Below are 17,058 nucleotides of genomic sequence, written 5' to 3'. Positions count from 1 at the left end.
TTGGCTTTCTGCTCGGTTTGTACGATTTCTGTCGGTGATCGCATTCCGCGAGAAGCATGGTTTCAGAACATTTAGAAGAAGATGGCAATGAGGGTGTACATATTGGTGCGGACACCAGACTGGGGGTACAACTGGCGTATCGTTCCACAGTGTGCGTGCGCAGTTTGCTGTTTTCCTCATGAAGGCGTTTATTTTCATCTCTGATGGTCTTTAGCTCAGCTAGAATTCGCTGTTGAATGCGGGGAAGTAATTGTGTGGAGTGGGCGCCAGGTGCAACTGTGGTTACAGGGCGTTGTTTTGGGCGGTTGTGTGGGAGGGAAGAGCCTAGCTGACCAGCTCACCATTTGTGATCCCGGCGCAGCAGGTCCGCGTGGTTTCCCTCTCTATATGTGTTGGCTGAGTGAGCAGGCTCGTGAGCTGAATAGGCGATGCTTCCGTTGCTGGTCTGTCCGTGAGAGCGACTGCTATCCTGAGTTGTCCCTGAGGATTGTCTTTTGTAATGTTGTTCTTGTCTTCTTAAATTGTTCAGGAAACTTCTTGGAAGCCGCAGTGTGAGACCCCTGGCACAGGGCGCACTGGGGGGTGGTAGAGTAGCCCTAAGTGGGTTTCCGTGTACTGCATTAGGGGCATACGTCGACTTCTAGGGTTGGGCATAGAGTGGTTAGGTGGCCGGCTTGGTGTTAGATGCCGCAGACGTGTGTTCGGTCGGTGGGGCATACGGGCGTGTGAGATTTCTCGGCTAAGTGCGTAGAGCCCGTTGAGGAGAACTTCTATGAGAGTTCCTGCGGGGTTGCCGTGAATGCCCCTTTGGCGGAGCTGTTGGGTGCCACCACGTATCGCGCGACGCGAATTCTCTGCCGCCTAGGTGAATTGTAGTGATGTGATGGATGATGATGATGACATGATGTACTAGGTCTATGCTTACAGTGAGGAGGAGGAGGAGGAGTAAATTTTAATGAAGAGAAAGGAGGAGAGGTCGACCTGGAGAGCGTGTCTCTAGCCTGCTACTCCTCACTGGGGAAAGGGGAAGTGGGAAATACAGGGAAAGGTAGGTGGCGGGTGATTAGGTTATGGTACAATGAGATTCTATATACACGTTGTCCAATTTGCAGATGCGCACTGAAGAAGCGATACACGTAAGAGTAATTGTCCATACAATCTCGACACAAAATCTCGACAAAAAATCTCGACACAAAAAGTTATTGCGCAAACACATTTCGCACTGACTGCACGTTTCACAGCTTCTACAGGTGATCGTCTAAACCAGTCTCACTTAAAAAGTTCAAGAGTGATTTTGTGGCACGTTGGGCACAGTCAACACTCCTCCACGCGCCCAAAAACATTTCTTCTGAAAAGGGGACGGGAGCCAAAGCAGTCGGCAGTAGATTTGAGTGTTCTTCGTTTGGCCACATATTGAGGGCACACGCAAAGTACGTGAGCTATTGTCTCGAGAGTGTGACAGACGCTACATTCAGGGTCCCGTGCTTGTCCAATCTTGTGAGGGTCCGTGCGTGCTCAGTGATGGAGAGCCGACGTGCCATCTTGATGCCTTCGGGAACCTCTGGCGTGGTCCAGGTCGCAAGTTTGACTCCCTCTCGGGGGCGGATGATGACCTTGAGGCCGTTTCGGCGGCATCAGTGGGAGTCGGGGTTGTTGGGGGACCGATGGGTGTCGGGGTTGGAGTGGTGGGTCGGTGGCATTAGCTGTTTTGTTTTCCCGACAACACTAAACAGTCAGCCAATGTCCGGCCGGTTCCTCAGAAATTGGCAGTTGTGCATGCTTGAGATGCATCTCGGTACCGTCGTTGGTTATCCTTGGTGCGCCGGACTGAGTAAAGGTCTCCGTCTAGACCATACCCTTCGTTAGGCTTAGCTGGCCGGACGATTCTGCGAAGTTTAGAGTCCAGTAATTTGTGCAGCAAGCGACTCACAGCATAGGTGTGATCTTCACACGTTCTGTTCGACGCAAGAAGTCGATTGATGCTGGCTGTGGCGGCGTTGATGACAATTATATAGGGATTTAGCGATATAAAGGCGGCAGCCCATGTGCGTTGCGACCATGCACAGCCTCTTTTTCAGGACCGAAAGGCTGTGGTATTTTCGACAGCTGCCTTTTTTTGCCGTTTTCACGAGTCGGGGCATCATGTTCATCGGTGGCTGTTTCAATCGCCCCGACACAAAAACTGTGAACAAGGAATTAAACCAGCGAACGAAGACGCATACATAGAGGCAAGTGCACAGGACGATGTTGGACTATCAAATTACTTTATTTTTTATATATACCAGCAAGGTACACATCAAGTGCATGCGCAGCTCAAGACGACACCATAATACCACACTTTGTTCCAAATGTCATTGACACATGCTATCAAAATCACATTTCTATGTATGAACACTCATTTTCAGTGAGGATGAGTAACGCTACAGTAATAGAAAGGCCACTGTGATTCCTAATCTGACAAGTGTCAATCTTCCTCGTGGTTGCGGTTTTTCACCAGCCAAGAATCGTTATCGAGTTATATAGAGGAACGAACCACATCTACTAGAGTGATGGACTAGGGGACCATCCTCATCTACGCCTACTTTTTGTTTGTTTCAACCTCTAATTGATGAACTACCAAGTGTGGCCTATATAGACCTTTCTACAAGTCATTTCTATTTTGCAAATCACTAGCGACGCACATTTAACCAATTTGCTTATCTTGTGACGAGGTTTATTGAACTCATCAAGTGTCAGCCAGAAAAAACCGCGTCCGCAGGAATCGTTCAGCTAGATTGGCGAACAGGCCGCGTGACACGCAATGGCAACAGCGCTTCTGGTGCGCCGATCCTGTTGAGGCTCCGAGACAAACTATCTCGGGGGGAGTTTTCCAGTGCTATTATTCCTTACACTGTCATTTGTCGAGCCCCCAAATGTACTTTCTTATCCGCCGAAGTGTTCAGATACCAAGAAGATAAACTTGGAGGGGCGGAAACAAAACGTTAAAGCCTTGCCGCTGTATTTTCTGCCCCCGTCAAAGCTTGCAGTTCATTTCTCGAGTGTCGTCGGCGAACTCTCACGGCTTTAAGGCAAATAAGAGGCACGTTGCCCCCAATATATGGGCAAAAATTTAAAGTGTGCGGAGTTATCTTGGCGTTTTCTTTAGTAAATTACCTATGCAAGGAGACCGGAACATTGTTTTTACGCACAACGCAGAATTTATGGTGCTGCTCTGGGAGAACTATGAAGCCAACATAAATAACATTAGACACGAAAAAAAAAGCGGGGAGGGACACACACATGCAAACGCAAAGTATGAACTCTCTCCCCCCACAGACATCACTATATAATTTACCGTTGATGACTACGCAAGAAAGAGATGTGTGCACGCAAAGGACCCACTTGGAAGTGATTTCTATAGGAGTACACGTAGACACAAATTGACACTATATCCGTGAACTGCTTTGAAGACTAACTACTCTTCTATAGCTATTGAAGCTACAGAGATACATTCACATTCTCCAGTTCACATCACTTCAACAATAGGCTAAGTCACTCAGCGTGAATGGCACACTCAGCTAAATTCGGACTATACGTGGACCGCCGCAGTGAGCAGTTACACCAGAGTTTCAAACCATTACGTTGTTCGTGCACTGTTAAGGTGTGTTTGACGAACGCAAAAGTACGCCCATCCAAATTACACATTTTTGCCCGATAGCTTAATACGGAACGAAATAAGCCAAGGCGCCTAGTCATCACTGGCCAGGAACGAGCACGCTCTGCACAGACTACGCATGGGGAACCCTATAACGTAAAACTATTTCCATTCATTCTTATTTCAAACTGCTGACGTCAAATTTGCGTAACCACCGACGCAACCAAAGCGCAGTGACCTGCAGCGTTCTCTTACGAGTCTAGTCAAACGCTCTTCTCGTTTATAGGAGGTCACTTTTATGTGCGTTAAAAACGAATAACATTGCCTAAATTCAGTGTTTTTTCTCGTCTAATTGGCTCACAAAAGGTGAGAAGTGCGCTCAAATGGAGGGGGTTATGATGGGGCCGCGACAGCGTAGTGAGAATAGATAACCGGAGGAGAAGGGTGATGCCGGCGTCTGTGATTAGTTCGTTTCCCTTTACTTAGCTTGCAGTGGCTGGTCAAAAATCGCGGCGTGCAACGAAAGGTTAAGAACGCCGCTAAAACGGACCCTCAGCATAAAAGAGTTGACAGGGCGATGTCGTATACCTGCCGAAAGAGCTCGGTAACGGTATACTGCCACGCAAATAAGTCCATGTTCTCCGGCAGGTCCGAGTAACCAGTGTCGGAGCGGTCAGCGGATGGCCACCTTCTATTCTTTTCGGTACAGGCTCTCTGCGGCTATTGAGGAAAAAATCAAGCTTTGTTCAGCATACTAATGCATCTTTAACGCGTACACGAAGCTTTGACGCGGTGAGTTTTCGTGGTTTTTTTGACGTCGCTTGAGAGAGAGGCTGAGTGCGCGCAGTCAGAAAGCGTTTGACCAACAGGAAAGGTCTAATGGTAAGAAGTCATCGAACAGAAATATTTTTTTTATTATTTAGCCTGATCGAGTCATGCATAATCAATGTGTGTGTGTGACATCAGATGGCGAGCTGTCGCGGTTTTCGTTAGGTCATGTGACAGACAGGCGAAGTGGGGGTGAGCCGAAATTTTGTGACCGATCGTGGCGGGCTGGTTGCATAATTGGAATATAAACTTTCGGATAGCTTTATGTTATAGTGACCTAGGTGTAACCTTAAGTCTCGCGTTGTTGAATGCTAGTTGAGTGTTCAAAACTAAAATTAGAGAGACCCGATGGCTACGGCACCGGTAAGGAGGGTGACCAAAGTTTCATTACTAGGCCGACACGCGCGGCTGAGCAGACGAAAGTCGGTGATAGTACGATAGATGTACTTTCCAACACGTAATTTCTAGCGAAATTCGAAATGCAAAGTTTTGCCTACATCAGACTGTTTATTAATGTGCGCTACCATATGTACACAGTAAGAGTAAGAGGAAGCGCACTGATAAACCATCCTTCTTGATTAATATCAGCTATTGGCCAATAGCAGCCGCATATAAGAATCTGCTATATAACGAAATATATAAGCCCCAAACACGTGAGGAGTAGGCGTCTGTTCAAAAGAACGTGTTTGAGAAAAAGATATTGTCACGCTCCGCCTGCGAGGTCCATGCGATGCGCACTATTGTAAGGCTGGGCTGGGAGGTTCACAGGCGCGTATGTTATCCGCGGACTGTGTTTTGCACCAAGCTTAACGGGTGGCTCAGAACCCCTTTAAAGAATCCCAAATTGTCCAAATGTAATTCCAGGCTCCCCATGTGATACGCCTCATCATCATATTGTTGTTTTGCGCACAATACCCCTGAATTTAGTCTCAGTGACTCAAACAATGCTCCGCTTTAAAAATGTAGCATTAAAAAGAACATGCCTGTCAGAACTTCATCTCAGATCTCTCTCAAAAGGGGAATATGAATTTACCCTTTCTGCCTATGAAACAGGTTGCTTTGTCATAACGATGGCCTATCTTCTTGTGGACTAAAGAAAGCAGTTCTCTTACCCATAACTGAATCGATAGGAGAGGAGCAGGCGGCTTTCAGGGCATTCTACACAAACTGCAGTTGCCGCACTGCGCATGCTACGGCATTCACGGTTTCTCGGATTTAGTTCTGCTTACCAGGCTTGCCTGTGAAACGTCAAATGGCTGTAACTTCGCTTAGCGTTTCTCACTGGGCCTATATGGGTACACGTAACTTTATTTGTTTATACTTCAAGTACCTCACACTTACACCGTAACGTCTCGTGGTTCAAAGCATTCATCACGCGTTACCGCTCTACCGTTACGTTCACCCTCGCCACCGTAAACCTGGGTTGAGCGGATTCGCAAAGCCGCGCCACGCCTGCAACTGGCGGAGATTAGCTAGCCCGTGCCAATCGGGCTGGTGCCGGGTACAGTCGTGGCAACGGTAAAGTAGTATATAACGCTAGGCTGATGAAGCAGCACTAAAATGGCAATCTTTTTTCTTATCCAGGTGAGAGCATTGCAACAAATAGCCATAAGAAAGCTCAGGATAAACTTATAAAGTGCGCGGTAACGGATGAACCAAGAAGCAAAGCATCAATTAAGAACAGCGTGCAAAAAATCGCATCGCTCAATTCAATAAAAGAGGTGGCGTTTCTGGCATTATCCCTCATACCTGTTTAGTTGACTGAAGAACTGGCGACGAATTACGAAAATGTGTGCAGACTGTGCACAACAGAGATAGAACAATCCCTAATTTGTCAAAGTCCTCCAGCCTTCGCAGCTGAAGTCTGAACGTCTATACCAAAGTTGAATACAAATGTTCTGCTCATGCACAATAATTCAGTGCAAGTAAATTGAGCGCCATTTCGTTTTAATTCTTGCTCTTAACTGAACACACGTGATTCTAACTCCCCGTGTTTATTATTTTCCCCGAAATTTTGTGTTGCTCTATATATAAATATTCAAACCACATATCATATTATTTCCTGCTTTCTTTGAAATCTAGACCGCACAGATAACGCCTGCTGTTTCAAAAATGGCTGTGTTATGCATTCAAGCACGAAAGTAACTGGAACACCAAAGCATCTTGATGACCACTTTGAAAATTATTATCTCGGAACTGATGCTGTCCACACAATTTGTTCCAAGCTGATACGCTGTGTGAACTCAGCGGCTATAACTTTTAGATAAAAATGTGCGGCGTAAGGTAATAAATAAATAGTTAATTAACGTACTTACGTTATTTATTCCATCGAAAATTTTGATTTCTCGTAGAAGAAATGGCTGCCGCATGAAGTAAGTTATATCAAGGTTTAGAAGTGGGCTACATGTCATAGGCAATATTTAAAAAAAATAGTGCGGCTGAAAAAAAAGCACTTTGCATATTTTGAAAATAAAGGTGAATTTTCATGAATACTGAAATACTCTGTATTATACGAAGCATGTAGCTGCTTTTCTCTAGCCTATTCATTGAACTATGTTTGACACGGTGTACGTGTAATGTTGAAATAGGAAGCATATTGGGATTGACAAAAGAAATATGTGTGTTATTTACAGCCTTTGTAGAGAATTACTTATTCAAGTGTTCTTGAATGTCATGCTGGTGTCACTCACGAGATTTCCAAGGGTCATAAAGCAAGTGCACAATACAGTCACTTCAATCTGACCAAAAATGTCGGTGATTTTATGCGTAATGTATGGTGAAATATGTATGCTTCTGGGGTTAACAGAAGCATTGGAAATAATGATTACCCCTTTTATGCTTGCGTGTGATACGAGAATTGTATTACTTTCTCTAGTGCCCTTGGTCAACTACAAAAGCATTCTTCTTTATATTTCACAGGGTTAGGAAGGATTCTGTGGAATGAATACGCATGCTTTGAAGCATGTGGAATAATTACGGCTTGTTCAATAAATTATGTATGAAAGTGCTGCGAGCGCAAAGAGTGCCTTTTGCAAGCGGCACAACATTTAGCCAGCTGTACTGGCGTCACAACAAACACCACCGGGATAAAGGATCGCGAATTTCAAACAAAATATTTTTGGAATTGTGTGCGCAATGTTAAATGGACGTGGATCAACTAAACCTTTTGTAGAGCAGAGTTATTTAACTAGGGCTATAAAGTGCCGAGCTGCCGTTTTCTGCTACATTTTCCTATGTCCGAAGACTAGTCTGCGCTACAAAAAGCTTGGATTTTGTAAATATGCGGGGCGTTTCGATTGTAAAGCTTTCGAAATGTTCACGCTGCTGGCCTAATTAGGAGCTGAAAAAATTATAAACGTAACCCGTGTTCTTTTTTTCTTGTTCTTTATGTGTAATATGACGTTCGCCTTGGGTCATCGGTGAGGTAAATAATAATTTAGACAGCTTCTCATGCTAAGTGAGAGTAAAAGCCAGGTGATTGGCGATGTTGTGGCAAAGTTGACAGTGCGTAGACTAGTTTGTGCCTTGAAAGCAAATTACGTATACACACTCTCTGCAGCGTGATGAAGGTGTCCTATGAACACCTTAAAAGTTACGAATGCCACCGAGATCAAATTTTGCGAGAGTGAAGGAACACTATGATGAATATGTGCAGAGCTACGGCTTGTGGATAAAATACAGCCTTTGTAAAAAATTTATTCACTTGTTAGAATTGTAATGCGGCCGCAATAAGCTATGCTTGGTACTGGAGAGTTAATTGCAGAGCTGCAGGTAAAGTCAGGTTAGTATACGGCGTAGAAGGGTTGCGTGGAAAGTGTAATGTGTGACAATATAAGCACGTTCCTTGCGTGAGTAGAGGTGTAGCAAATAATAAGTGAACCTTGTTTTCTTTGTCCTATTTTTGAGCATCGTGCAACATATGCAGTTCGTTTCTTCGCTTTCTGCGGTGATAATGAGCGATAACGGTGATAATATCCCTTTGGTGATAATGAGGGGGCATTATCGACAATGTATAAACATAGTTTGAAGTGTTAGGAGTAATTATGGCCTTTGCAGTAATTACTTACGCAAGGAACCCAGAACTTTGGGGTCACACATGCACACCCACAAGCGAACACACTGGCTGATTTTCTTGGGAAGCAGACTGCCTGTAGTGTAATTAATGCGGTTCCCGAGATTCTTTAACAAGTGCTAGAAAACATCAAACATGCGCGAAAGATATCAAACGAACGTGTGCTTTTTAAGTGTGTGATTGAATTACAGGCTAGCGCACCTCTTCTTGCAAGTTCTCAAAATAAACTGGTTCACTGAAAATAGGTATGCGATTCGGAAACGTCTCAGAGACCGCCTATATTTCCTCATCAGTAGAACCTCTATCTGATTCCAGAGTAAACGGACTTATGCAGAGCAGCCCCCTTTGCTATCCAAGAATATGCTTAACATAGTTTGGAAGGTGGTCGTTTTGGCACTATGTTGCCCTATTTGTTACGGGTAACTCCCCCTTCGCCACTTTGCCTTGTCCATACGCGAGAGTAAACTGGTTCTTTTCTGTCAAAACTTCCTGAAGGGCAATTTCGTGCAGCCTTCGCGACAAAACCTTCAGCATCTGTAACGACAGCCTCTGCGTCTTCGGTCAAAGATGCAGCGTTTGACAGCCACGTCTGAAAATGCTAACTGTAACGATGGAAGAATGCGATAAAGATCTCCTCAACACCATTACTATCGGTACCACAACAAGGTGGCGAGGTTGTACAGTACTGTTGTGTTAGGCCGTGGTATCTTCCGGATTGGTTGACGTACACTGCTAGATAATCAGAAGTAAATAGAGGTTAGGTGCCAACGAAAGTTCGAGGCTTTAGCACAAAATTTAAGTAGTGTAATCCCTGCATGGAATGGTTAAGTATGGACAGCGAAATTAGCCAATCTCTGAATGGCCAACTAGGCGAAAATATTTGACCGCTCCTTCATCGGTTAGACTACTGTGGAACCTTATTTTTCAATGTGATTGTGTTCCAGTTTCTCCGGAGCCTTTGCGGAATATTAGACGCCTGCCACGAACGCTTTCCAAACATACCGTTCAATGTAAGTACCCTACATGATACATGACCATCGCAGTTAGTAGTTAGAAGCGCTCGCCTTTGTTTATCTTTCTCTAACTGATGTTTATTAGAACATTCACAGTACGCATCTCTCTCTCTCTCTCTCTCTCTCTCTCTATATATATATATATATATATATATATATATATATATATATATATATATATATATATATATATATATATATATATATATATACTAAATGAGAAGTAAGGGAGTTAGCCGAGGTGCCCAACATTTTAGTGATGTCATTATGTACCAGTTAGAAACTGCTACATAAGAAGCCGATCAATGAGTTAGTGGTAAGAGGGTAAATAGAGGAATTCTGGGTCAAGCTACAGAACAGGTATTCGGCCTTAACTCAGGAAGAGCATCTTCGTGTTGAAGATATGAACGACAATCTTATGGGCATCATTAAGGAATGTTCCTTAGAAGTCGGCGGTAACTCTGTTAGACAGCATGCCAGTAAGCTACCGCAGGAAACGAAAGATCTGATCAAGAAACGCCAATGTATGAAAGGCTCTAACCCTACAGCTAGAATAGAACTATCAGAACTTCCGAAGTTATTCAACAACCGTAAGACAGCTGACATAAGGAAGTGTAATATTGACAGAATTGAACACGCTCTCATGAACGGAGGAAGCCTAAACGCGGTGAAGAAGGAACTAGGAATAGGCAAGAATCGGATGTATGCATTAAGAGACAAAGCCGGCAATCTCATTACTAATATGAATGAGATCGTTCAAGTGGCTGAGGAATTTCATAGAGATTTGTACAGTACCAGCGGCATCCACGATGATAATGGAAGAGAGAATAGTCTAGAGGAATTTGAAATCCCACAACGCTGGAAGAAGTAAATAAAGCCTTGGGAGCTATGCAAAGGGGGAAGGCAGCTGGGGAGGACCAGGTAACAGCAGATTTGTCGGAGGAGGGTGGGCAGATTGTTCTAGAAAAACTGGCCACCTTGTATACACAATGCCTCATGACTTCGAGCGTACTGGAATCTTGAAAGAACCGCTAACATAATCCTAATTCATAAGAAAAGGAACGCCAAAGACTTAAAAAAATATAGACCGATCAGCTTACTGTCCGTTGCCTACAAAGTATTTAATAAGGTAATTGTAAATAGAATCAGGAACACCTTAGACTTCCGCCAAACAAAGGACCAGGCAGGATTCCGTAAAGCTACTCAACAATAGACCATATTCACACTATCAATCAGCTGACAGAGAAATGTGCGGAATATAACCAACCCTTATATATAGCTTTCATTGATTACGATAAAGTGTTTGATACAGTAGAAACCTCAGCAGTCATGAAGGCATTACGAAATAAGGGTGTAGACGAGCCGTATGTAAAAATACTGAAAAATATCTATAGCGGCTCCACAGCCACTGTAGTCCTCCATAAAGAAAGCAACAAAATCCCAATAAAGAAAGGCATCAGGCAGAGAGATACGATCTCTCCAATGCTATCCACAGCGTGATTACAGGAGGTGTTCAGAGACCTGGATTGGGAAGAATTGGGGATAAGAGTTAATGGAGAACACCTCAGTAACTTGCGATTCACTGATGATATTGCATTGCTTAGTAACTCAGTGGACCAACTGCAATGCAGGCTCATTGAGCTGCAGAGGTAAAGCAGAAGGGTGGGTCTAAAAATTAATCTGCAGAAAACTGAAGTAATGTTTAACAGTACCGGAAGAGAACAGCAGTTTACGATAGGTAGCGAGGCACTGAAAGTGGTAAGGGAATACATCTACTTAGGACAGGTAGTGACTGCGGATCCGGATCATGAGACTGATATAATCAGAAGACTAAGAATGGGCTGGGGTGCGTTTGGCAGGCATTGTCAGATCATGAACAGCAGCTTTCCATTATCCCTAAAGAGAAAATTGTATAACAGCTGTGTCTTACCAGTACTACGTACGGGGTAGCAACCTAGAGCTTTACGTAGAGGGTTCTGCTTAAATTGTGGACAACGCAACGAGCTATGGAAAAAATGATAGGTGTAACGTTAAGGGATAAGAAAAGACCAGGTTGGGTGAGGGAACAAACGCGAGTTAATGACATCTTAGTTGAAATGAACAAAAAGAATTGGGCATGGGAGGGACATGTAATGAGGAAGGAAGATAACTGATGGTCATTGAGGGTTACGGACTGGATTCCAAGGGAAGGAAAGCGTAGCAGGGGTGGCAAAAAGTTAGGTGGAGAAGTTTGCAGGGACAACATGGCCACAATTAGTACTTGGCCGGGGTATTTGGAGAAGTATGGGAGAGGCCTGCAGTGGGCTTAACCAGGCTGATGATGATGATGACAAGAAGCTGACAAACAGACATCAAGTTCAACAGAGATGAGAAATTACTTGTAGTTGATAATAGGATCCAAGAAATGATAAACTATTAGAAATGAAAGGGGATGAAAAAAGAACTTGCTGCAGGCGGAGAACTTTCATTTCCCACAATTTAGGATTACTTTAGTTCAATCAATAAGTACAAGTGATTCCCCTGCGCTGTCCTCGATTCGATTGCTTGTTCGCTTTTTTAGGTATATATATATATATATATATATATATATATATATATATATATATATATTCATATCAAGAGAAGGCAACGAACACTGACACCAAGGACAACATAGGGGAAATTACTTGTGCTTACTAAATAAAATAAAAGAAGAATAAAAGCATGGAAATGATAGTGGATGAAAAAACTTGCCACAGGTAGGGAACGATCCCACAACTTTCGCATTTCGCCTGCGATGCTCTAGCAATTGAGCTACGGCGGCTCCGTTTCCTCATCAACGTTCTTGGGTATTTATATTTTCCTAATAGTGTTAGCCAGCGCCACCACTCACAAACACTGGAGGCCTATGTGAAACATCCTTTCTGCCAGAGGCGTTACGAGAACGTGATCTTTTTTTCGTTGAAGGCAACCGGTCAATAAACCCACACATAATACCTGAAGGGATCAATGATTCCGTATTGGAGACTCTCGCTATGTAATAAACGAGAAGAAAGGGGGTTAACCAAGGTGCCCAATTTTTATTAGTCATGTTATGAGAAGCCAACAAACACTGGCACTAACGACAACATAGGGGAAATTACTTGTGCTTGATAAATGAAACAAAGGACCGATAACTTACAGGAAATGAAAGTGGATGAAAAAACAACTTGCCGCAGGTGGGGAACGATCGCACAACCTTCGAATTTTGCGTGCGATGCTCTAGCACTTGAGCTACCACACGGCCGTTTCCCCATCCAATTTCTTGGGCTTTTGTATTTTCCTAGTAGAACCCTGGGAGCGTTAGCCAGCGCCACCACTCACGAACCATGGCGGCGGATACAGAACATCCTTTCTGCCACAGGTGTGAAGAGAACGGGATCATTTTTTGGGTGAAGGCAACTGGTCAATAAACCCACACATGCTACCTGAAGGCACCATTGTAGCCGGATTGGAGACCCTCGTCATGTAATTATCGAGAAGAGAGTTAACCGATGGGCCCGATTTTTATTAGTCACATCAGGAGAAGCCAACAACCACTGACAGCAAGGACATCATTCGGGAAATTACTTGTTCTTAAGAGGAAGCTTTCGCTCGGGCCCAACTCCGACGCGGCCTATTCAAATACATGTAAAACGCAAAAACGTTTTTATGAGATAACCCCTGGACCGATTTTGATGAAATTTGTCGCATTTGAAAGAGAAAGTTAAATTCTAGTAACTGTTGGAAGCGGAATTTCGATTAAGGGCTTGAATTTTCTTAAAACGATTTTCAAATATTTGACCGTTTGAAAAAAATAGAAGCATGAAGTTTATAAATTCATAGCTCTGCATCAAGAACCGATATCGCGGTTCTGTAAACGGCATCCATTAGATAATTCAAAGCGGACGAATTCAATATGTCATTTTACATCTTACGTGAATTTGTTACGTTGGTTACAACGGTTTTGCAAAAGTTGTATTTCTCTATTATTAAAATTTTTTATAGTCATGTGTAACATATCAATTTTGTCCGCTTAAGATGTACTATTAGATGCAATTCACAGAATTGTATTATCATTTTTAGTGGTTAAGTTACAGAGTTGTAAACTTGATAGTTTGTTTTCTGAAAATTTTCGATTTTTGCCAATTTTTAACAAAAAATTGACAATCTAACTCAAAAATTCGAAACCAACAGTCACTAAATCTTAAGTTTGTCTTTTAAATGCAACAAACCTCGTCAAATTTTAGGCAGTGGTTGCCGAGAAAAACGAATTCTCCTTTTACATGTATTTAGATTGGAGCACTTGAGCTAAAGCTTCCTCTTAATAAACGAAATAAAGAAACCATAAAATAATGGAAATGAAAGTGGATGAAAAAACAGAGGCGAACCTTGTGGGATACTTCCCCACCTGCAGCAAGTTCTTTTTTCATACACTTTCATTTCAGTATGTACAGCATATACATAATTTTACAACCGCGTGACGCCTCCTATGTATCTTGCTGACGCATTCAGAAGCAAATATATATTTCCGTTCGTAAAACATATGGTGTGCTGACACACTTGGCCCACTACACTGATTATGGCTTGGCCTCTATCATTTCACGCGTGCATTTATCAATGTGAATATCATTATTGCCTAATTCTGCAGTTTGGCCCTATCTATCTATCGACACGGTAAGGGCCACAGTAGCGTGAAACTAACTTCTCCGAGAGGTCAACGTGTCCCGACGGCGACCAAAGGAGAACCAGGGCGCCCGGTGTGTAATGGAGGTCACGATGGCGGGCGTCATATAAGCGCCGCTGATCGTCCTGCGACTCCACAAATCGAAGTCGGGCAATATGGCGTGCTTCTTGTGCTTTGAGTATGGCTTCACGGGCGTACTCGGATGTGGAATTCAGGCTAGCAGGCAGAACGGTGTCGAAAGGTAGCGTAGTGTCGCGTCCAAACAAGAGGAAGAATGGAGAGAAGCCTGCGGTATCATGGCGAGACGAATTATAGGCAAAAGTAACGAAGGGCAGTGCAACGTCTCAGTCGCGATGGACAGCGGAGACATACATGGACAGCATGTCAGCAAGGGTGCGGTTAAGGCGCTCGGTTAGACCGTTCGTTTGTGGATGGCCAGCAGTAGCAAGTTTGTGTTTAGTCGCGCACGACTGTAGAATGTCATTGACAACTTTAGAAAGAAAGTAACGGCCTCGGTCTTTGACGAGCTGTCGAGAGGGGCCGTGGTGAAAGGTGACATTCTTTAGGAGGAAGTCGGCGACATCGGTTGCACAGCTTGCCAGAAAAGCCCGTGTGATTGCACATCGGGTGGCGTAGTCTGTTGATACAGCAATCCACTTGTTTCCCGAAGCAGACGCAGGAAAAGGGCCTGCGGGATTAACACCTGCACGGAAGAATGGTTCTGATGGTACGTCAAGTGGCTGAAGGCAACCAGTAGGGAGTGTGGTCGGCTTTTTGCGTCGTTGACAAAGGTCACATGCGGTGACATAACGGCAGACGTCACGGTATAGACCAGGCCGAAAGAAGCACCGACGAACGCGGTCATAAGTCCGTGACACGTCAAGGTGATCGGTACATCATGAGGTCAAGGCGGTCAAGTCCGTACATCGTCAAGGTCAAGGCGGTACATCATGAAGCTGGGCAAGAACAGTCTGACGCAGATGCCCAGGCACAACGAAGAGTCGGGCAGGACCGTCCGGGCGCATGTTAGATCGGTACAATATACAATCTTGGAGTTCGAGCATGCGAAGGGAAGGATCGGGCGTTGTTGTAGAGAGCGTTGCTTGCGAGAGATACGGGAATCGATACGCCGCACATACACCAACAACGCTGCCGGGTTAAAAACAGTCAGACGTATATTTACAAGATATTTACAAACAATAATTGTAGCAGCTGACAACAAGGTAGACAGCGCGCGAAGTCCGGAGCGTCGTCTTCTTCTGACCAGGATTAAAACATCTACTTCGTCAGCGTGCCACGATATATATATATATATATATATATATATATATATATATATATATATATATATATATATATATATATATATATATATATATATATATATATATATATACTTCTGAGTACATAAAGAGACTTCACTCTTTGTGAGCATGAATATATATATATAAAAAATTTATGGGGCTTTACGTGCGAAAACCACTTTCTGATTATGAGGCACGCCGTAGTGGAGGACTCCGGAAATTTAGACCACCTGGGGTTCTTCAACGTGCACCTAAATCTAAGTACACGGGTGTTTTCGCCCCCATCAAAATGCGGCCGCCGTGGCCGGGATTCGATCCCGCGACCTCGTGCTCAGCAGCCTAACACCATAGCCACTGAGCAACCGCAGCGGGTGTGGGCATATATATATATATATATATATATATATATATATATATATATATATATATATATATATATATATATATATATATATATATATATATATATATATATATATATATCAGTAGGAGACGCGTCTTCTGAGCAAGTCTAAACATATCAAATTGGCGTCGGGTTCATCAACAGCCCTGGCTTATCTAGGCCTAATACCACAAGAACATAATATTGATAAGTACAGAGATATATCTAGGGACTACTGCTTATATTCATGTCATAAGATAGTGAATGGATGCAAGACCTCTGTTTGAAACATTTATGTATCGTACTTCGAGTGCAATATATTTGTAGATGTGATAGGACTCTATGTTTTCTAATTCTTGTAAGCCTAAATTTTTACAGTGCCATTTTGAGTTTATTTTATTAAATTTGGGCTGTGTTACTCTTCTGACTAGTTTTTCTTGCTGTGTCCGTGCGGGGCCCGTTTAGTGCAACAGTAACTGCCTTTCCTATTTCCACGATGCATTATTGGCAACACACTGAACACGACAGCATGCAAAGAACGTTTCAACTCGTGCAGGTAAAACTGAATTTGATTTTGTGCACATAATCACTTTTATTGCTTTTAACGTTCACCTCATTTTGAGGGTGTTCGCAGGTCTTACACATGGCACGAGTGGAGGCTGCTATGCAAGCGGTGCACAGCGGCTTTGCTATTACGTGTCCTGACATGTATTTAAAGTTTCTACTGCGACCATTGTGTGACCACTGATAAATCCAAGAACGGTTTTCGTAACAAGCCATTGTTTGTTAAGATTGTACGTAACTTCCGTATAATATGGACCCGCCGTGGTTGCTCAGTGGTTATGGTTTCGGGCTGCTGAGCACTAGGTCGGGGGATCGAATCCCGGCCACGGCGGTGGCATTTCGATGGAGGCTAAATGCGATGATACCCATGTACATAAATTTAGGTGCTCGTTAAAGAACCCCAGGTGGTCCAAATTTCCTGACGCCGTCCCCTACGGCGTGCCTCATAATCAGAAAATGGTTTTGGCACGTAAAACCGCATAATTTCTCCCTTCCATAAATATTTTGCTTGCAATCTCAAAAAAATTATTTTAGTACGAATTGTAGCGCTTCGTTGCACTGTTTTCTTTACTCTTTT

General features: G+C 43.6%; 1 protein-coding gene across 1 annotated transcript in view; it reads left to right on the top strand.

The window, feature by feature from the left end:
• LOC142574416 (uncharacterized) overlaps window positions 1-17,058 on the top strand; it is a 168,910-nt gene that overhangs the window by 31,459 nt on the left and 120,393 nt on the right. Inside the window, exon 3 of the mRNA XM_075683504.1 lies at window positions 9,479-9,544. Within this exon, the coding sequence (XP_075539619.1) occupies window positions 9,479-9,544 (66 nt within the window). The remainder of the gene's footprint in view (window positions 1-9,478; window positions 9,545-17,058) is intronic.

Source organism: Dermacentor variabilis, chromosome 3 (genome assembly GCF_050947875.1).
Source record: "Dermacentor variabilis isolate Ectoservices chromosome 3, ASM5094787v1, whole genome shotgun sequence".
NCBI lineage: Eukaryota > Metazoa > Arthropoda > Arachnida > Ixodida > Ixodidae > Dermacentor > Dermacentor variabilis.
Note: the sequence above shows the minus strand (reverse complement) of the source record. Positions and strands in the feature narration are given on the sequence as shown.